Source organism: Aulonocara stuartgranti (genome assembly GCF_965226115.1).
Source record: "Aulonocara stuartgranti genome assembly, chromosome: 9".
In the NCBI taxonomy this organism is placed as follows: Eukaryota; Metazoa; Chordata; class Actinopteri; order Cichliformes; family Cichlidae; genus Aulonocara; species Aulonocara stuartgranti.
The window spans coordinates 624,735-646,751 of NC_138960.1; the positions used below are offsets into that span (position 1 = coordinate 624,735).

At 42.1% G+C, this 22,017-nt stretch overlaps 1 protein-coding gene across 2 annotated transcripts in view; it reads left to right on the top strand.

The window, feature by feature from the left end:
* Positions 1-22,017, top strand: part of arhgef4 (Rho guanine nucleotide exchange factor (GEF) 4) — a 78,042-nt gene that overhangs the window by 54,492 nt on the left and 1,533 nt on the right. For both annotated transcript variants that reach the window (XM_082545782.1, XM_082545783.1), the window contains 6 exons: positions 3,095-3,274; positions 3,548-3,780; positions 8,949-9,078; positions 9,185-9,316; positions 20,723-20,966; positions 21,219-21,296. In XM_082545782.1, coding sequence (XP_082401908.1) covers positions 3,095-3,274; positions 3,548-3,780; positions 8,949-9,078; positions 9,185-9,316; positions 20,723-20,966; positions 21,219-21,296 — 997 coding nt within the window. The remainder of the gene's footprint in view (positions 1-3,094; positions 3,275-3,547; positions 3,781-8,948; positions 9,079-9,184; positions 9,317-20,722; positions 20,967-21,218; positions 21,297-22,017) is intronic.

Below are 22,017 nucleotides of genomic sequence, written 5' to 3' on the forward strand. Positions count from 1 at the left end.
CACTTACCTTAACTGCACTGCTGTATAGCTCTGTGTAAACAATCATTCTGTACATACGATAATTTTTAACCCTACAACTGTTTACAACTTGCATAGTTCCCATTTCTGTATAGCTGTATATCTCAGATTCTGTAAAGTTATTTATTTCATATTCTGTATAGTTTTTCATATTTATATCCTGTCCATATCCTGTACATAGCTTGTACTCACTACAGCCTGTACATACTTATAGTTATAGAATATTCACAACATACTTCATACCGTGTACATTATAACATAATAGACCCATTTCTGTAATATACTTACATATCTATATTATTGCTAATATATATTGTAATATATCTATATCACTAAAGCACTTCTGGATGGATGCAAACTGCATTTCGTTGCCCTGTACCTGTGCATGTGCAATGACAATAAAGTTGAATTCTATTCTATTCTATTAAAATGATGACAGAGGTCAGTAATTTGCACCAGAGGTACACTTCAACTGTGAGAGACAGAATGTGAAAAAAAAATCCATGAATCCACATGGTAGGATTTGTAAAGAATTTATTGGTAAATCAGGGTGGAAAATAAGTGTTTGGTCAATAACAAAAATACAACTCAATACTTTGTAACATAACCTTTGTTGGCAATAACAGAGGTCAAACGTTTACTATAGGTCTTTACCAGGTTTGCACACACAGTAGCTGGTATTTTGGCCCATTCCTCCATGCAGATCTTCTCGAGAGCAGTGATGTTTTGGGGCTGTCGCCGAGCAACATGGACTTTCAACTCCCGCCACAGATTTCCTATGGGGTTGAGGTCTGGAGACTGGCTAGGCCACTCCAGGACTTTCAAATGCTTCTTACGGAGCCACTCCTTTGTTGCCCGGGCGGTGTGTTTTGGATCATTGTCATGTTGGAAGACCCAGCCTCGTTTCATCTTCAAAGTTCTCACTGATGGAAGGAGGTTTTGGCTCAAAATCTCACGATACATGGCCCCATTCATTCTGTCCTTAACACGGATCAGTCGTCCTGTCCCCTTGGCAGAAAAACAGCCCCATAACATGATGTTTCCACCCCCATGCTTCACAGTAGGTATGGTGTTCTTGGGATGCAACTCAGTATTCTTCTTCCTCCAAACACGACGAGTTGAGTTTATACCAAAAAGTTCTACTTTGGTTTCATCTGACCACATGACATTCTCCCAATCCTTTGCTGTATCATCCATGTGCTCTCTGGCAAACTTCAGACGGGCCTGGACATGCACTGGCTTCAGCAGCGGAACACGTCTGGCCCTGCGGGATTTGATTCCCTGCCGTTGTAGTGTGTTACTGATGGTGACCTTTGTTACTTTGGTCCCAGCTCTCTGCAGGTCATTCACCAGGTCCCCCCGTGTGGTTCTGGGATCTTTGCTCACCGTTCTCATCATCATTTTGACCCCACGGGATGAGATCTTGCGTGGAGCCCCAGATCGAGGGAGATTATCAGTGGTCTTGTATGTCTTCCATTTTCCGATGATTGCTCCCACAGTTGATTTTTTCACACCAAGCTGCTTGCCTATTGTAGATTCACTCTTCCCAGTCTGGTGCAGGTCTACAATACTTTTCCTGGTGTCCTTCGAAAGCTCTTTGGTCTTGGCCATGGCGGAGTTTGGAGTCTGACTGTTTGAGGCTGTGGACAGGTGTCTTTTATACAGATGATGAGTTCAAACAGGTGCCATTCATACAGGTAACGAGTGGGGGACAGAAAAGCTTCTTACAGAAGACGTTACAGGTCTGTGAGAGCCAGAGATTTTCCTTGTTTGAGGTGACCAAATACTTATTTTCCACCCTGATTTACGAATAAATTCTTTACAAATCCTACCATGTGAATTCGTGGATTTTTTTTTCACATTCTGTCTCTCACAGTTGAAGTGTACCTCTGGTGCAAATTACTGACCTCTGTCATCATTTTAAGTGGGGGAACTTGCACAATCGGTGGCTGACTAAATACTTTTTTGCCCCACTGTATATGTATGTATATATATATATATATATATATATATATATATAGATATAGATATTTAATTCTTTTTTTTGAAAATGGATTGTTAAATTAACTTACGTTATAATTTTTTTGGGGGGCAATTTATTGCTTAAAATGGAATTTCAGGTTTTCATTATTTATAATTGCCATATACCAGTTTCATTGCCTAAATCTTGCCAATAAAAGCAAAAGTAACAGAATTAATTTTTAAATACAAAAAGACATTTTAGGAAAGTTTGACCTTATTAGATCTCCAGGACAATATTAAATTGTATTGAAGAAATTTTCAAAATGTGATGATGCCAGCATCAGCTCAGTTTCAATTCAGTTGTATTTATATTGCGCCAAATCACAGCAACAGTTGTCTCACTTGCAACATCACTGGTATGCACTGAGTTACACTACGTTCTTCTTTTAGAAGGGTTCAGTTTTTGATTAGCAAAACATTCACCAACGGTTATACTTTATCTCACCAGTTTAATTTCACATAGCAGTAGTTTTGCATATACAGTTTCATAACAAGTTTTAAAAACCACTTTTCCAGTTCTCACACCCATCTGCACTTACACAAAGGACAATTTACATCTAAATGTTGGCAAGTATACTCCTAAACTTCATAAACTTCATTCTTATTACTACTGAAATGATAACACTGTGGCCCATTTTGATTGGGGGGGGGTGAGCATGCGCATAATGAGAACCAACATAAGCCCAGAGGCCCCAAGTGGCTGCAACCAACAGCAAAGACCAAGCTGCATTGGACAGCAGCATGCTGAGCAAAAAAGCACATTGGACGTTCTCCACCAGCGCCCAAGGCCCCCCAGCAAGATCCTGTCAGTGATTCTAAGTCCCTTTATTTGGCCCCCAAACCTGACCTGCATGTAGGAAAAAGAACTTTGGAAATCTGTCCTCCAGCATCAGGAAATCTGGGCCTGAACTCTGAGATAGTCTGAAATGTACAAATGACCAAATTCAAACCAAGTGGAAAAATGAGAGAGAACAGTTAGTCTGTGAACACACTGTGCTCTGTGTATGTTTGACATCTAAAATCAGCAGGTTTTCCTCCTGTCTCTGCCCCTCAGGGTTACATCAAACAGTGCCGCAAAAGGACAGACATGTTCACTGAAGAGCAGCTTCGTACCATCTTTGGGAATATCGAAGAGATCTACCGATTCCAAAGGAAGTTCCTCAAAGGTCTCGAGCAGAAGTTCAACAAGGAGCAGCCACATCTGAGTGAGATTGGTTGCTGCTTCCTTGAACATGTAAGCTGAATCAAAAAACAACAAAAAATCTTCAACTGGTTTTCTTAAAACCTTTAGAAAACCAGTTAACCCACACACACACTTCTGCTTTCAGTCCTTCTGAGTTGTCCATTTCATAGTGCTTATATTACACCTACATTTTTTTGCCTGATTAATTGAAAATGCTTTATGATGTTTCATGACAGGTCTGAGAGGTGTTTTCAGTCACATATTAAACACTCTTCCCACACCATTCTCTCACCTCTAGCCCGACTTGTTGTTGTCTGTGTTCAGCAAACAGATTTCCAGATCTATTCAGAGTATTGCAACAACCACCCCAATGCCTGCATCCAACTCTCCAAGTTGATGAAGGTCAACAAGTATGTATTCTTCTTTGAGGCTTGCCGACTGCTTCAGAAGATGATTGACATATCTTTGGATGGTTTTTTGCTGACTCCAGTTCAGAAGATCTGCAAGTACCCGCTGCAGCTGGCAGAACTGCTCAAATATACCAACCCTCAGCACAGGTGACTGTAAGCTCTTTGACAAACTGTCAGAATTTAAGTGCTCCCGAGCTAGCGAGGGTCCAGTTGGCTCCTCTCTATGACATACATTTCATCAGTAGACGAATCCAAAAATCCATGCAGACAGTCACATGCTTTTCTGTGTCAGGCCACCAACAAAGCTTTTCTCCAAATGAAAGCGCTAAAATAGCTTAATGATGACTTTTTCTCGATTTCAACAGTTGCCCGTGTGCACATGTGAGTATAACAGAATAACAGAATCACAAGTGGTGATATTTCAGAATTTAAGATTTCCTAAAGACTTAACCAGGGCATCACGTGGTCAGATGCAGTTATCTGAAGTTTTAAGTTTACACACTCTTTGGGTTTCATCTTCATTCTTAAGAGTGATGCAGCATTAAATCTTAGTGGGATATTCAGACATACACAGATTGAGGGAAAAAAAGAGCCTCTGCCTTAAACTGAATTTCAAACAATGATTGCCTACAGCGAGAAGGAAAAACTCCCTTTTAACAGGAAGACCTCTTAAATATTCAGACGTGTGGCTGAACCAGGCTCAGGGAGGAACATATAGAGACAAGGGGTCACGGAAACTTCCATAAAAGGAAAACAAGAATAATATATTAGTATGAGATGGATTCTGTGCGGAGAATTGCATGTCTACCTGCAGGTGTTCCAGTTTCTTTCTAGTCCAATTTCATGCATGTTAGGTTAATGGTCATTCTAAATTGTCCATAGACAAGGCAGATACACAAAAGTGCCCAATAAACAGAATACAACCTGTTTTGTAAGCCTAAAAAAATGTCCATAAAACATAACACAAATCTAATGAGGAAAATGTGAAAGTTAAAAAAGTAAGCTAGCAACTACAGCACAGGAAACTGAGAAGAAGCATTCAGGAACAAGCTAGGGTGAGAGGAACTGAGGCACTGACAAAGAATAAGGGGAATACAGGAATGAGAAATACACAGTAGGGTGATGGGCAGTGAGGAAACACCTGGGAAACACAGCTCAACTAAATCAGAATAATCACAAATCATGGGGGAAGGAAAATTAAACACCAAACAGAAGAGATGACTAACAAAGTAAAACACGAAGTACGAACAACAGACGTCTAACAAACAAACTTGACAACAGGATACAAGGAAAGCAGGAATGGTCACTAAACCAAAACTAAAGAACTTAACTATAACACAAGGAGAATCTAAAACTAAGAATAAGAGCTACAAAGAAAAGAATACTGTGACAAGGACCACAACACTGACCGTGTTTATTTTCTCTTTATTTACGTGGCACACTACTGACAGTTTCTTGTCGTTCGGTTCAGCACCCACGCGTGCAGCTTTCAGCTGCGCTATGACACTCCTCCCCACTCTCAGCTCCGGCTTCACTATATCACGAAGGAAGAGAGAGAGCTCATTAACTAAACTCCACGCACCTGTCCCACCTCCCCGGCACTGCCCCTTGAGCTCACTGCACCACCCCTGCCCTGCAGCTGAGCCAGGGACCACACCTCCGCCAGAAATACAAAAGCCATACGTATCAGTAGAATCTCAAATACAGAACATCAAACTCGGGCCAACACCCCAGAGTCCATGACAGTGAATCTTCAAGATGGACTTGTCAGGCAGGAGGAAGAAAGATTGATGTAGTGAAGGAAGACATGCAGAGGATTAGTGTGACAGATGAGGATGTATGAACTGAGATGGAGGTGAACAAACTACTGAGAGGTGGGCAACTCCAGGCCTCGAGGGCCGGTGTCCTGCAGGTTTTAGACGTGTCCTTGATCCAACACAGCTGATTGAAATGGCTAAATCCTCAACATGTTTTGAAGTTCTCCAGAGGCCTGGTGATGAACTCATCATGTGATTCAGGTGTGTTGACCCAGGGTGAGATCTAAAACCTGCAGGACACCGGCCCTCGGGGCCTGGAGTTGCCCACCACTGCCCTAGAGGGAGGAGTGCCCAAAAGAAAGTCTAAAGCACTGCAGCATCAGTATGACTAGAAGAGCACAATATAAATGCAAGTGCATCACCTTAAATGTCCCAAAAATGTGCAAATACATTATTTCATTATAGCTGGTCACTGTATTTTATCAGCATTTATCTAAATCGATTGATTGATTTTTGCCTTTACTGTTCATTCTTTGCACAGTGCAATGAGTGACGAGTAAAGCAAGGGAAGAAAGAGTGTGTGGGAATGACATGCAGGTAATGGGCCGCAGCAGAACCAATCCAAGGCTCTGCAGTTTAGCGCCAGGCTGTTCTGATGACCTATAGCAACACCCTCCAGTAAACCCCCAAAACTCCATCCCCGTAGAGACTGTGTCTGCTCCCATACAAGCAAAATCCAAACCAAAATCGGCAAACAACCATCCATCCATCCATCCGTCCGTCCATCCATCCGTCCATCCATCCATCCATCCATCCATCCATCCATCCATCCATCCGTCCATCCATCCGTCCGTCCATCCATCCATCCATCCATCCATCCATCCATCCATCCATCCGTCCGTCCATCCATCCATCCATCCATCCATCCATCCATCCATCCATCCATCCATCCATCACTGTTAAAGATGAATTAAAACTCTATTTATCCTTGTCCACTGGACAAGTCAAAAAACAGTTTTAGTTGTTATCCATCATCTTCAGTGTGTTTATCTGATGTCTCTGACTTTTTTGTCAGGTTCAGTGCCCAGCCAAATAATTGTTGTAAGTCCATCCATTTATATGTTGAAATGACACTGCATTTAACTTAACTTAAACACATAACTCATAGGCTGGAGAGGATATTGTGCCTTTGGAAGACCTTAATTTGACCTGGAATATCTGTCTTTTGCTTTACATAGCAATACTATAGTTTAGGATCCCTGGGTCTGTTTCATCATATGTTTTGTTTGTTGGACTTTTGAATCAACATTGTATTGTGTTTTGAGAAAAGTATTCTGGATTTATCTGGATTTGTTCGTGCCTTTGATGTTCCCCCCGTGCTTCCTGGGTTATTGTCTATATTTCTAGTTCTCAGTCCTCGTTCATCATCAGTTCCCTTCTGTGTCGAGGTTGTCTTAGTCTCTCCGTGTCCCTCACTCTCTCTGTGTTGTTTTTCCTGTTTTATTTTGTCAGCCCCTTGTCTCGTGCATGTTATGTTCAGTTTTGCTTCCCCTATCTCGTCTGTTTGCTTCAGCTGTGTTCCCATGTGTCTCCACTTCCCCTGACCACCCTCCTGTGTTTATCTGGTGTCAGTTCCCCTTTGTCCCTTATCAGAGTGTCCTGTTATGTTCTGGTTTCTGTCGTTCCAAGTTTAGTTTTTCAATAGTTCCCATTTACACTTGGACTTTTGCCTTTGTTTTGTACCTGTTCCATCGGTTTAATAAAGGGCTCGCTTCTGTTAAAACCTCCGCCTGCCTCTGTGTGCTCATCACACACAATCCAACACTCTGAAGGAAAAGTCTTCTGTAGAGCTGGGACATCTTACTATTTGTCAATGATAGGTTTCTTTTTAACACTTTTTCCAGGCTGACAAAGAGTCAGAGCTCTGCTGAATGGAGTCTTCCTTTAGACTTTAATAGTAAAGACTAGTAATGATTATTATTTTTCTAACAATTAGAATAAATTTCACACCCTTCCCAAGGATGTACCAGTAAATACAACAGCTTTAATAGCTGCTTATATTGACTTTCTCTAACATGTAAACATGTCTCTTAGAACTCATTCCTACAAGACTGCTCTAAGTCTGATCATTAAGTGATAGCCCAACTTTAAATATGATTAATTTACTTCTAAACTGAGATTTGTTTTTTTAATTTGGCCGCAGGAATCTTAAAAACATTTTGTCTAACCAGATACTGGACTTACCTTGGCCTCTAGCAGCGCTTTGAGGAACCTGTGTCATTTTTTAATCAGGCCATGTCCTTGACTGTACACATAACTACTTTTATGTATTTGTGCAATATCACTAGAACATTCTGTCTCAGAATGCTGAAAAGCCAGTTCATGCATTTATTGCTTCTAGTGTTAACTACTGAAAATCTAGTATTATCTCCCTGAAAAGCCTTCAGCTGAAACAGAAGGCTGGAGGGACTAAGAAGATAAACCATATTTCTCCCACATTCTCCCCATGGGCTCTCTGTAAATCCCCCAATTTAACAACCTTCTCCTTACATACAAAATGTTGAATAATCATCTTATCTTAAAGACCTCATAATACCATACTATCATAATTCAGAGTTGGGGGGAATGGGATATCAGTAGCTCACAGTCTGGGTTTAGGAGACAGACACTATTTGTACTTTTAGATTAGGTCTAAAACTTTCCTTTTTATAAAGCGTATAGGTAGGGCTGGATCACGTGACACTGAATCATCCCTTAGATATGCTGAAATAGGTTTAGGCTACTGGGGGGTTCCCGTGATTCACTGACCATTTCTTCTTCATTCACTCTCTGTGGCTTTATACACAGCGGATTCATTCATGAAAGATTCAGTCAGTCATTAGTAACTATGACTCTGTGTCTCTCTGCTCACTTCTCTAACCCCTCACTCCCAAGCTGGTCACGGCAGATGGCTGGCCCTCCCCTCAGCCTGGTTCCACCTGAGATTTTTCCCACTCAAAGGGAGCTTCTCCTTCCCACTGTTGAAAAATGCTTGCTCATGGGGGCTCATTTGATTGTTGGGATTTTCTTTCTAACATTGTAGGGTCTTTATCACCCTACAGTATAAAAGGCCTTGAGGTGACTTTTGTTGTGAATTGGCACTTTATAAATTAAATTCAATTGAACGGAAATAAAATGGTGCATTTGTTAAATATATTTTGTGAAGTGAGGCACAGAAGGTTTACAGTTACTTCACTCTAAGGTGACCTCTGATAAATTAGTTGGTTTTTCTGTCTGAAAAGACTTACAGACACGGCATTTTAGTTTGTGCAGTTTGGGGTTTTTTTCTACAGAAAGCCCCATTTTCTGACAGGTTGTCCGAAACCACACTATACTGTAACTGTAACACGACGCCCTGTTCAACAACTCAGTGATTGCTTTAATGGTTGTTTAATAATGGAGTTCTGCAGCATGGCGGATGCATCAGTTGTGCTTCACAGAAAATATAAAGAGTGTGTTATGGAATCACCACAAATACTTACTTTATAATCCAAATGCATGTCACTCTCTAAACTTTAGGGACTACAAAGATGTGGAGGCAGCTTTGAATGCCATGAAGAATGTTGCCAGGCTTATAAATGAGAGAAAACGGCGCCTTGAGAACATCGACAAGATCGCTCAGTGGCAGAGCTCCATTGAGGATTTTGAGGTTTGTAATGAAGCATCTTTTTTCTAACATTTCTCCAACACTTACTATTAACTGCAGCATGTCTGAGAAGCACCTAATAGCTGCATGTGTGCTTTAAACCTTACAGGGTGAAGATGTCCTCAGCAGAAGCTCTGAGCTCATCTTTTCAGGAGAGCTGACCAAGCTATCCCTGCCTCAGGCTAAGAGTCAACAGAGAATGTTTTTCCTTTTTGACCATCAGATGGTGTACTGTAAAAAGGTGCCCTTTTTTTCTACTATGAATGTCGTTTTGTGAGGTACTGATAAAAGCATGTGGCAAGAATCACCCTAAGTGCCAGGAGAAAGGGGCATCAGTGTATATGTACAAAAGAAAAGGTTATCCATGGTTGTGTATCAGGTGTTATTTATATAGCGCCAAAACACAACAACAGTTCCCTCAAGGTGTCTGTGTAAGGTAATACTAATGTGTCAAGCTAATAGGCTTAATTTGTATTCTAAATACAAATACATTTCTATAATTTTCTAATAATAATTCACTTTATTCCACAAGAAGAAGACAGTTTGGTCAGTGGAAGAAGAAAAATGGTGGTATTTATGTACTGAGATGGATCATTAACTGAATTGTCAAGGTTTGTTTGGTGCAGGACTCAATCGCAGGACTCCAAAACTCTAAAACTAGTGAAAAATGAAAAAATTTATTTAAAGGGGCATATATACATTAGAGATGGCACGATACCACTTTTTTATGTCCAATACCGATACCGATATCATAAATTTGGATATCTGCCGATACTGATATGAATCCGATATAGTGTTTTTTAATCAACAAAACTGTTTTTTTTTAATATCTTGCTGCATTTTGTATAGGTTCATACTCAAGTTTAAAACAACAACTACACTAAAGCTATTCTGTTATACCTGTATGCAAAAAAAAAATATTTCATAGTTCAGCAATACTGATCAATGTAATAAACTCAAACCTACACCATCCTCACTATTCTGGTATTTTAAAGAGTACTTAGCATAAATATTAAGCAACCTAACTAATAGGGTTCCAACTCCCAGCAACAACAAAAATAAATAAATAAAAAATAGGGAACCACCCCTCACGCTCCACCTCATGATGCTTAATCGACGTAATCAACCTTAATTTGATGCAGTGTGAAAAAAAAAAATGCACAGAAATCAATTATTTTTCAAGAATAATTAAATAGATTCAACATCTTTCTTCAACAAAATTGCAGACTGCACAGATGGTACCTTCACAAAGGAAAAAGTACTATAGCTTACTAGGGTATATATATTAGACTTAATAGTTACTATATACAGTAATTGACTTCTATTCATTTTACATCAAATTAAAACTTTGGGTGTCAGATAATTATTTATTAAAAGCTCGACATTTTAAATGAGAATAAGAAAGAAAAGTATGTCTTTGTGCCCCCTTTTCCCTGTTAATGCCCTATCGGCCCCCCTGGCTAAACTTTGCTAGATCCGCCCCTGCACAGTTACCAGCGTCAGCTACGTAGAAAAAGATCCTCGAGTAGAAAGTAATATTAAATACATTCTAACAACAGCTGATCAAGCTTAACCTTCCTGCCTTCTTGGGACCTTTTTGTGCCACTGCTATGTGTTAAATGGCTGCCATTTCCACTGTGTTCAGTGGAATATAACCAAACTTGCCACAGGATAGTTTTTACCTGTCAATGTTAATATTCCAGTGTGAATTCCTTAAATCAGCCTAAAATGGCTGAGCAGCAGAAATCCCCACACCCATCACCCTGGGGACCATTTTCTGCCCATTGACTTCCATTATAAACGCTATTTTTCAACCCCAAATTATCATCATATGATTTTATTTTTTCTTCTTTTCTTGGATGTCAATGAAGACTCAGGGCCTTGAAGTTTTAATTTTTAAATTGCAAAAAAAATGCAAAAAAAATAATGGCAGGTCAAAATGTATGTTGGTGCCAATCTTTGGTCCATCTAAAGGCCTACTTATAATGACAATCACATATTACTTCAACTGGTTTTTTGTGGAAATATTTAGTTTCGTTTTTTGGTTTTTGGGGCTTATAACACAGGGCGCTCATGTAATAACACTGGGATTTGAAGGGTTAAAACAACGAAAATATAATTAAAACTTTACATGAATATTTCAGGGAGAAGTAGTTTTACAAGGTTGGCTAATTTAAAGTGGAATAAAATATGGATATATGGTCTTTTTATGGCGTGGCTGAGAATGGTCCCTAGGGTGATGGGTGTGAGTTTTTTAAAGGATGGCAGGAGGGTTAAACGTGCTGCTGTTGTTCAGCCGCTGGTTTCCTCTTTCTGGTGCAAAGTGGGCCAAAAACAAACAAGAGAGACGGACTCGCGACAGAAAAGCCGATCAGCTGATCGTTAAGCAGTTTCATGATTGAAGTAGCAGCAGGAGAGGCAGTCGCTCCATATATCGCTTGTTAAGCTTAACGCAGGAATGCTTTACAAACATTCAGAGATGGACTTACACACTTGCTTTACTTCTCTCTGGACAACTTTGTCGGAGATGAAATGCCGGGTTGCTAGCGAAGCTCCACATGCTATCCAGACCACCGACAGGTCCCGCATGCCACAGCCGCTCTATCACGTGATGCATACTGCTCCGACGTGCTAACGTTCTGAGGTGAGTTACGGCGTGTTGCAAGTTTTGTGAGGTGCTTTCGTGATATTTAATGGATCGGATTACATTTTTTATTTTTCTCCGATATCCGATCCAGTAATTTAGGTCAGTATCGGACCGATACCGATACGTAATATCGGATCGGTCCATCTCTAATATACATATGCACAGTGAATAATGGGAAGAGGGCTCCAGTTCCTTGTTCAGCCTGTCTGTCTGACCATTGGTTTGGGGGTGATAACCTGATGAGAGACTGACCTGGGCACATATGGTGAAGCAGAATTCCTTCCATACCTTTGACGTGAACTGAGGTCCACGGTTGGAGACGACATCTGAAGGGATTGTATGCAGGTGGAACAAGTGATCCATCAGCAGCTGGTCCATCTTGAGTGCTGTGGGGAGCTGCAAAATGTGCTGCTTTGGAAAAGCAATCAATAATAGACAGAATTACCATGTTTCCTGGTGAAGGTGGAAGGCCTGTCAAAACATCCAGGGCGATGTGTGATCAAGAGGGCCTGGGGTTGGTAACGGTTGGAGCAGGCCCGCCGGAGGAGAGGTCAGTGATTTATTTTGGGGATAGATGGTGCAGGCTTTTACATACTCTCGGGCATCTTGAGCTAAAGTCACCAGAACAGGCTCCCAGGAACGAGATGGTGCGTTGGATTCCAGGATGACACGAGAATCATGCCCATTGGAGCACCTGGGCCTGCACGGATGAAGGGACATAGAGCCGGTCCGGGGGTCCTGTCCCAGGATCAGGTTCGGTATGCTGCCATACCGCTGACTCAATTTCCCAGGGGAGTCCTCCTATTACACAGCCCCTAGGAAAGGCCAGTGTTTCCACTTGAGCCTCCTCAGAAGGTGAAAACTGGTGTGATAAAGCATCTAGCTTGACGTTTTGGGACCCAGGCCAGTAGGTAATTGAGAAACTGAACCTGACCCACCTGGCTTGGCGCGCGTTAAGCCGTTTTGCTGACTGAAGGTAGGCGAGGTTCTTGTGGTCTATCCACACAGTGAAAGGCTGTGCTGTTCCCTCAAGCCATTACCGCCACTCCTCCATCACCAACTTGATATCCAGTAGCTCTCTGTCGCCAACGTCGTAATTTTGTTCTGTGAACACATGGATGGAGTTTACCTTCAGTCTGTTGACTAAGTTCCACCTCCACGGAAGGGTCAGGTGCGATTCAGCTGGGTGAGAATGGGCACCAAAGTGAAAGGTTGCTTCACGTGAGCAAAAACCTCATGGGCTGCCTGCCCCCACTGAAACAGGACCTTTGGAGAGGTGAGGTGAGACAATTTTACTGAAGTCGTGAATGAAGCGACGATAGACATTTGCAAACCCCAGGAATCGTTGAAGCTGTTTGCAGTTTGGTGGTGTGGACCACTCCAAGACCGCTTGGACTTTTACTGGATCCGGTCTCAGATTTCCTGTTTAATAATGGAAGAGAGGAAGCCCTTCTCAGCTTCAACAAACAGACGGTTCTCCAGCAGCCTCTGCAACACTAGTTTTACATGCCGTTCATGCTCCACCACTGACCTGGAGAAGATGAGGATATCATCTAGGTAGACAAAAACAAAGTGGTTGATGAAGTCTCTGAGAATGTCATTAACGATGGCCTGGAAGACTGCCAGAACGTTTGTTAACCCAAACAGCATGACAAGATACTCAAATTGCCCCAAATGAGTGTTGAAGGCCATCTTCCACTCGTTCCCCTCCCTTATGCGAAACAAATGGTACGCATTGCGGAGGTCCAGTTTACTGAAGATTGTCATTCCTTGGAGAAGCTCAAACGCAGAAGTCAACAAAGGCAACGGGCATTTTTTTTAAACAGTTATTGTGTTCAAACCCCGATAATTAATGCAAGGTCTTACAGACTTGTCTTTCTTTTCCACGAAGAAAAATCCTGCCCCTAAAGGAGAGGAAGATGGCTGAATTATCCAAGCAACAAGTGAGTTGGTAATGTATTCCTCCATGGCCTCCCTTTCTGGCTGGGACAGGCTTTAGAGTCGACTGGTTGGCAATGGTGCCCAGATAGCAAGTCAATAGCGCAATCATTGGGCCTGTGTGGAGGCACGATCCTTATTAAATACCTCAGCCAGTTCATGATAAACCGAAGGAACAGCAGCTAGGTTCGGAGGTGTTGGCGGAGGTGATGCTGGAAAGAGGAGAGACGGAGGTGGTAGATCTGGGCGACCGTAGCTCAGGGGGTTGGGAAACTCATCTGTAACCAGAAGGTCGCCGGTTCGATCCCCCTGCTCTCTCTCGGTGGCTGTGGCTCAGCTACTGATCGGAAGGTTGGTGGTTCGATCCTAGGCTTCCCCAGTCTGCATGTCAAGTGTCCTTGGGCAAGATACTAACCCCAAATTGCCCTCCAATGCGTTCATCGGAGTGTGACTGTGTGTGAATGTAGATTAGTTTGCACTTGCGTTTAGAAGTGCTTGCATGAGTGGGTGTGAATGAGGCATGTTGCATACGGCGCTTTGAGTACTCTGGGAGAGAAAAGCGCTATATAAGAATTAGTCCATTTACCATCTCTGTCCTGGTCATTTTGTCCTTGGGCAAGACACTTCACCTACCACCTACTGGTGTTGGTCAGAGGGGCCGATGGCGCAATATGGCAGCCTCGCTGTCCACCAGTGTGTGAATGCGAGTGTGAGTGAATAGTGGAATTGTAAAGCGCTTTGGGTGCCTAGAAAAGCGCTATATAAATGCAATCCATTATTATTATTATCATTATTGTTTTATTATTGGAAAGCACTTTGGTCAACTTTGTTGTTTTTAAAAGTGCTATGTAAATAAAGTTGGATTGGATTGGATTGGATTATCTTAGGCATGTCATGTGGCATTCCTCCCTCCATCTAGAAATGCAGCCATTTCTCTAGTCAGTGAGTGGGGTTGTGTTGTAACAGCCAGGGATAGCCAAGAACCAGATGGGTTAGTGGAGCCTTAAAAACAAACAAACTGATTAACTCAGAATGATATCCGGAATGATGTTATCAGTTCAGTAATGTGGGTGACGTCTGGTAAACGCTAACCATTCAGGGAGGAGGTTCGTAGAGCATGAGGCAGTGGCTCAACAGTTAAGCCTAGTTTCTTAGCAAGGGAAAAGTCAATAAAACTCTGTTCGGCGCCGAAGTCAATTAATGGAGTGAGTGGGTGGAGGCGTGAGCGGTTAGCTCACAAATTCATTAAACTGTAGGCTGGACGACCTCTAATTATCTCTTTCTAAATTCAGATTATGCCGAAGTTTTTATATTCTGCCTTAAAAATCATAGAAATGTGATGCCATGGTCCTCCAGTCCTCCTGTGTTGGCTCACTCGGCAGCAGAGACCTGCAAATGGATCTCAGAGAGTTACTGAAAGAGAGATTGCTGAGGAAAGAAAATACTGTGGTGGAGCCATGGGCCTCGCTAACTGGAAATCCCTTTGCTTTGCTTCTGACTTTGTCTTGTAAACTTTTCTCCTGAGCCCTGTGTATTGAGTCCAATCTACATCACGTGTCTAACCAGTTACTTGTCCTGGTTACTGGAGGCCAAGATAATGCCGTCCAGATTATATCCTGTAATGCACATTATTAAGCAAATAGTAAGGACTGCTTTCTTACATTTGCACAGTACCTCTAAAATTAGGATCATCCTATCTCAGAGTGATATAAAAAAAACATTTCATGCATTTATGACATCTAGGCCAGACTATTGTAATACTTTATTTTTCAGGTTGTAGTGATCAAAAATCCTACAGTGAGATCTCTGACATGGACTAAAGAGACCATATTTTTAGCTATTAAATCAAGAGCCAAAGTTAAATTACTCCTCATATACAAAGTCTTGAATAATCAAGCCCCATCTCATCTTAAACACCAAATTTTACCATATATCACCCCAAATGAGCACTTTGTTTCCTATTCTACTCTGGGAGCCACAAGTCGCCACAAGTCTGAAAGCAGAGCTTTTAGCTGTCAGGTCCCTCTCCTATATTAACCAGCACCCAGTTTGGATTCAGGAGGCAGCCCCTCTTTGTACTTCTCACTTTTCTTTTTTTTTTATAAAGCTTTATAACATTTGTTTCGGGTCACTTGATCCAGCCTCTCTCTTAAATATGCAGCAATAGGCTCAGGCTACTGCTAAGGCTCTCCATGATGCTATGAACATTTCCTTTTCACTCCCTGTTTATACACCACTTTGCATTCAGTCATTACGTCTTGATGCATGCTCAATCATCCAGGTAAGTAAATCTCCAAAAGTTGATTCTGTTCATCTGGACGTAGCGTTTATTGGGAGAAACGTTTCGTCACTCATCCAGGTGACTTCTTCAGTCTAAGCAAACTGAAGGGTTTCCCCAATCTTATAAACAGTACATTTACATAATGACTGAAACCAGCCCACTGAAGGAACAATGGGATGGGAGGTCAGTTCCTTCATCATGATTATGCAAATTCTCATGACTATTGATCAACAACCACTGATCAATGGCCATGAGTCCCATTCACAGAGAGTTGGGGAATGGCTGCAATCACAGCATTGTAAGATGGTGACAGATGTACCCTTAGGCCCCCTCCTCGATTCAGAGATGGTCTTTCCCTTTTCATGTAAATGGCCTCCTTGACTCCGCCCTCAAACCAGCGTTCCTCCCTGTCCAGGATGTTACATCCTCATCATTGAAAGAGTGTCCACTGGCCTGTAGGTGTAAATAGACTGCAGAGTCCTGGCCTGACGAGGTAGCTCTTCTGTGTTGTGCCGTCCTCTTTGGTTGTTTGGTTTCCCCGATGTATAAATCCTGCCAATCCTCCTGCACTTAACAGCGTAAGGCAAGGCAAGGCAAGGCAAGTTTATTTGTATAGCACAATTCAACAACAAGGTGATTCAAAGTGCTTTACAGAGACATTAGAAACAAGAACAAATAAAAAGCATGATTTAAAATTGAATAAAACAAGCAAATAAACTAACTAACTAATTAACAAACAAACAAACAAACAAACAACAGTATATAAAATCAAAACAGATAAAATCAGAACAGTAGATAAAATCAGTAGTTAAATGTAAGTTTTGAAATTTAAGCTTAAAAGTGTGGATTTGGTGCTTTATTCAAATGCAGCTGAGAACAGGTGAGTCTTCAACCTGGATTTAAATAAACTGAGTGTTTCAGCTGATCTGAGGCTTTCTGGGAGTTTGTTCCAGATATAAGGAGCATAAAAGCTGAATGCAGCTTCTCCGTGTCTGGTTCTGACTCTGGGAACTGATAAAAGACCGGATCCAGATGACCTGAGGGATCTGGATGGTTCATACTGGGTCAGGAGGTCATTGATGTATTTTGGTCCTAAACCATTCAGAGCTTTATAGGCCAGCATCAGAACTTTAAAGTCTATCCTCTGACGGACAGGCAGCCAGTGTAAGGACCTCAGAGCTGGACTGATGTGGTCCACTTTTTTGGTCTTAGTGAGGACTCGAGCAGCAGAGTTCTGAATGAGCTGTAGTTGTCTGACTGATTTTTTAGGTAGACCTGTAAAGATGCTGTTACAGTAATCAAGCCTACTAAAGATGAATGCATGGACTAGTTTTTCCAGGTCCTGTTGAGACATCAGATCTTTTATCCTTGAAATATTCTTGAGGTGATAGTAAGCTGATTTTGTTATTGTCTTAATGTGTTTTTCTAAGTTTAGGTCTGCATCCATCACTACACCCAAATTTCTCGCCTGGTTTGTGGTTTTTAGATGTATAGATTGAAGTTCTCTGGTGACCTGTAATCGTTTTTCTTTGGCGCCAAAGACTATTACCTCAGTTTGTTTTTGTTTAGCTGGAGAAAATTGTGGCACAACCAGTCATTGATTTCCTCAATGCATTTACCAAGAGCCTGTACAGGGCCTGGGTCTCCTGGTGACATTGTGATATATATTTGTGTGTCATCTGCATAGCTGTGATAGTTTATTTTGTTGTTGTTTATAATCTGTGCCAGTGGGAGCATGTAGATGTTAAACAGAGGGGGGGTCCCAAGATGGAACCTTGGGGAACTCCACATGTGATACTTGTCTGCTCAGATGTGAAGTTACCTATTGATACAAAGTATTTCCTGTTTTCTACGTATGTTTTGAACCAGTTTAGTACAGTTCCTGAAAGACCTGTCCAGTTCTCCAGTCGTTTGAGTAATATGTTGTGGTCAACTGTATCAAATGCTGCACTGAGATCCAGTAAAACTAGGACTGACATTTTTCCACTGTCTGTATTCAGACATATGTCATTAAACACTGGTCAGAGCGGTTTCAGTGCTGTGGTTCTGTCTAAAACCTGACTGGAAGGCATCGTAGCAATTATTCTGTTTTAAGAAGTAACTGAGCTGTTGAGAAACTGCTTTTTCAATGATCTTACTTAAAAATGGGAGATTTGAGATCGGCCTGTAGTTGTTCATTTGTGTCTTGTCAAGATTGTCCTTTTTCAGTATAGGTTTGATTACAGCAGTTTTTAGTGATTCTGGAAACACACCTGATAATAAAGAAAAGTTGACGATCTGTAACAGGTCTGACTCTAAAGTCTTTGAGACCTTTTTGAAAAAACTTGTTGGCAGGACATCTAAACAGCAGGAGGAGGAGTTCAGTTGACCTAAGATGTCCTCCAGGTCTTTGCTGTTAATAGGTTGAAACTGTTTCATGGTGTTTAAACAGTTTTTTGGTGGACACAGTACATATCCTGGATCTGCTGTTGATGTACCAATTGCTTGTCTAATTTTTTGGATTTTTTCAGTGAAGAATTTGGCAAAGTCATTGCAGGCCATGGTCGAATGAAGTTCAGCTTCCACTGGCACAGGAGGGTTTGTTAGCCTGTCAACTGTAGAAAATAAGACCCGAGCATTATGGCTGTTTTTAGTGATGATGTCAGAGAAGTAGGACCTCCTTGCACTCCTCAGTTGTAAATTATAATTGTGAAGTACACTATGTTACTCTGTTTGTGTCGGGGGACCCGATCCTTGGGGTGGATCAGTTTTTGCCGCAACATGTTTTGGGGTTTAAAGGTCACAGATACGTGGTGTTTAGAGAAAATGCGCCTCAGCTGTTCCGATACTCCTGACACGTACGGGATCACTACAGGTTTTCGCTTAGTCATTGGTTGTCCTTCTCTCCTGGATCAGCTGGAGGTTTCTTTAGGAGCCTTTCCAGCTCTGACAAAAGTCCAGCTGGGGTAACCACATTTACTCAGGGCCTTCCTGATGTTCTTCTGTCTCCCTGGCTGCTGTGTCAGTGGGGATGGTGTTCGTTCTGTGTTATAGCATCCTGATGACACCCAGTTTGTGCTCCAGTAGATGATGAGTGTCAAACCTTAGATACTGATCCGTATGTGCAGGTTTACGGTACACGTCAGCTTTTAGATGTCCCCCATTACTGATGGAAATCTCTCAGTCTAAGAAGGCTAACCTGCCACTGTTCATATCCTCCCTGGTGAATTTGATGTGTCGGTCCACCGAGTTAATGTGATCCGTGAATTGTGGTACATCCTGAGATTTGATTTTCACCCAGGTGTCATCCACATACCTGAACCAATGGCTTGGTGGTGTTCCAGGGTAGGATAGCAAAGCCCTCTTTTCCACTTCTTCCATGTACAAATTGGCCACGATGGGTGAAACTGGGAGCCCATGGCACCCATGATTCTGCCTGTAGAACTGACCCTTGTATGTGAAGTAGGTGGAATTCACACACAGTTCAAACACACTTGGTCGATGCTGAGAGTGTTGTTTTGTTGTTTTTATATTGTTGTTTCGAATTGCTGTTTCTGTGGCTGTGATCAGCTCCACTAGCGGGATTTGTCTCACCATGACAGCAAAATTCAACCCTTTAGCAAGGATGTTTTCTCTGTTTGGGTGAGCTGTCTGTCAGACAAATTTTTCACCCACTTGTCTACATCTTCGGTGTTGCATCGTTCCCTCTTCTGGCCATTGAGTACACTCTCCGTATTTCGCTGTGGTTTCCGATGTACAACAAGTAAGTCAAACTTCATTTGTTGCCTGGTCTGCTCTCATCTAAAAGCATTGTCAGTCTCTGTCGGATCCGCTCCTCTTGAGATTTTAGCACGTCGATGGTAAAATTTGTCTGCCTCACCCATTCATTAAGCAGCTGGTGTGGTGCCTTCTGGAGGATTTTTGTTGCCTGGAAGCCTTTAACTGAAAAGCTCATTTGCAGACTTTTAGGAGTAATCCTGTTTTGTCTGCATCTGAGGCTGAATCTCAGGTGGTTCCTGTAATCCGCCATCTTACGTGCTGTTTGCTCATACTGACGAGCAAGCTTTAGGCAGTCCGTGCCAAAGTGGGAAAAAGGCTCTGATTAAATGTTGTTATCCCAGCTGGACATTTGTCAAAGCTGGGAAGACGCCTAAAGAAAGATCCAGCCGATCCAGGAGAGAACTGCTGACTATGGTACTCATGGCCATTGATCAGTGGGCTTTGATCACTGGTTGTTGATCAATGGTCATGAGAATTTGCATAATTATGATGAAGGAACTGCCCTCCCAGCCCATTGTTCCTTCAGTGGGCTGGTTTCAAATGTACTGTTTATAAGATTGAAACCTGCAGTCAGCTGAGACTGAAGAAGTCACTTGGATTAGTGACGAAACGCTTCTCCCACTGAAAACGCTACGTCCAGATGAACAGAATCAACCTTTGAACATTCAGTCATTTGTTATTATTTACCTCAGGACTAAAGACATGCAGTGGAAGTGAACCAGTCTCCCTCCTCTTACTCCAAACAGGTCACAGCCGTTGGCGGCTCCTTCCTGAGCCTGATTCTGTCAGAGGTTTCTTCCTGTTAAAAGGGAGTTTGTCCTTTCTGCTGTTGCCAAGTGGTTGCTCATGGGGGGTGATGTGATTGTTAGGGTTTTCTCTTGGGCTGTTGAGAACTGTTGAGGTGACACAGTGCTAAACAAAAAAAACTAAACAAAACAAACCTGTATGCTTTCATTTACTTTTCTTTTTACTCTTGTTCAAAACAAATCCTTCTTTAAATCTGCTGTCCATTATTGTTGCAGGACCTCCTGCGCCGAGACATGCTTTACTACAAGGGCCGGATTGACATGGACCACATGGAAGTAATAGATCTGGAGGATGGTAAGGAGAAAGACTTCAACATCAGCGTAAAAAATGCTCTGAAACTGCGCTCGCTAACTGGTGATGAAGTCCACCTCCTATGTGCTAAGAAGCCTGAGCAGAAAGAGCGCTGGCTCCGGGCCTTTACTGATGAGAGGAGGCAGGTCCAGCAAGACCGCGAGACAGGTCAGACATGTGCTCAGTTTGTCTTCATATGAATGGATGCTAAAACATTTGGATGATAATAATGGTGGCAATCCAAGTTTGTTGCAGCACTGTCGTGGCACATGCATTAAACAGATACAGACGCTGTAAACTTTCACAGAATTCTGATTTTTAAATTCATTTTGTCAAGGACATTTTCTGTCAGCTGATTTGAATGCTGTCGGTCTGGTGTCCTTACGAATAAACCTGTTGTTTTTATTTTCTTTTTGTCAGGGTTCACTCTCACAGAGGTCCAGAAGAAACAGGCCATGTTGAATGCCTGCAAAAGCCATCCAGCTGGGAAACCCAAAGGTATGCACCAATCAATTTATCGTAGAGTAACTTGGGGTTCAATATCTTGCCCAAGGATACTGTGCAGACTGGAGATGGGAGCAGCCAGGGATTAAACCTTCCAATTAGTAAATGACCTGCTCTACCTACACGACTGCAGTGGACAGCAGTGGAACTGAGCAAAGGGGTAAAAAAGTGGCCCATAGATGATAACGAATCGAAACGCCTGGCAGTACACACTTTGTGATCTGCTGCCATGTGCGTATGTCAACAGATTATGTGTATATCTAATATTTTTCTTGTTTCACCTGTTTGGCTCTTTGTAGAAGTCTCCCTGTCATTCATAGCCGCTCACTTTAGTTTATACTGAACTTTTACCGAGTTAGATTTAAACAACAAATGCAATCTCAGACCCTCATAATGAAACCCTTCCTTGTTTCCTAATGCATATCCTATTTTCATCTCCGTAATATTAACCGCCTTCGTCCCTCACTCACTCCAAACAGTACTGCCATACTTGTCAATGCTCTTGTCACATCCCGTTTAGATTACTGTAATTCTCTTCTCTACGGTGTACCTCATAAATCCACCTGCTCGCCTGACTACCATGGGACTCGAGCCTTTAGCTGTTCTGCTCCAAGACTTTGGATGCACTTCCACCAGATCACGAACTCTCTCACCACTTTTAAATCACGTCACAAAACCCATCTATTCAAAACTGCATACAATTGATTCGGGCTTA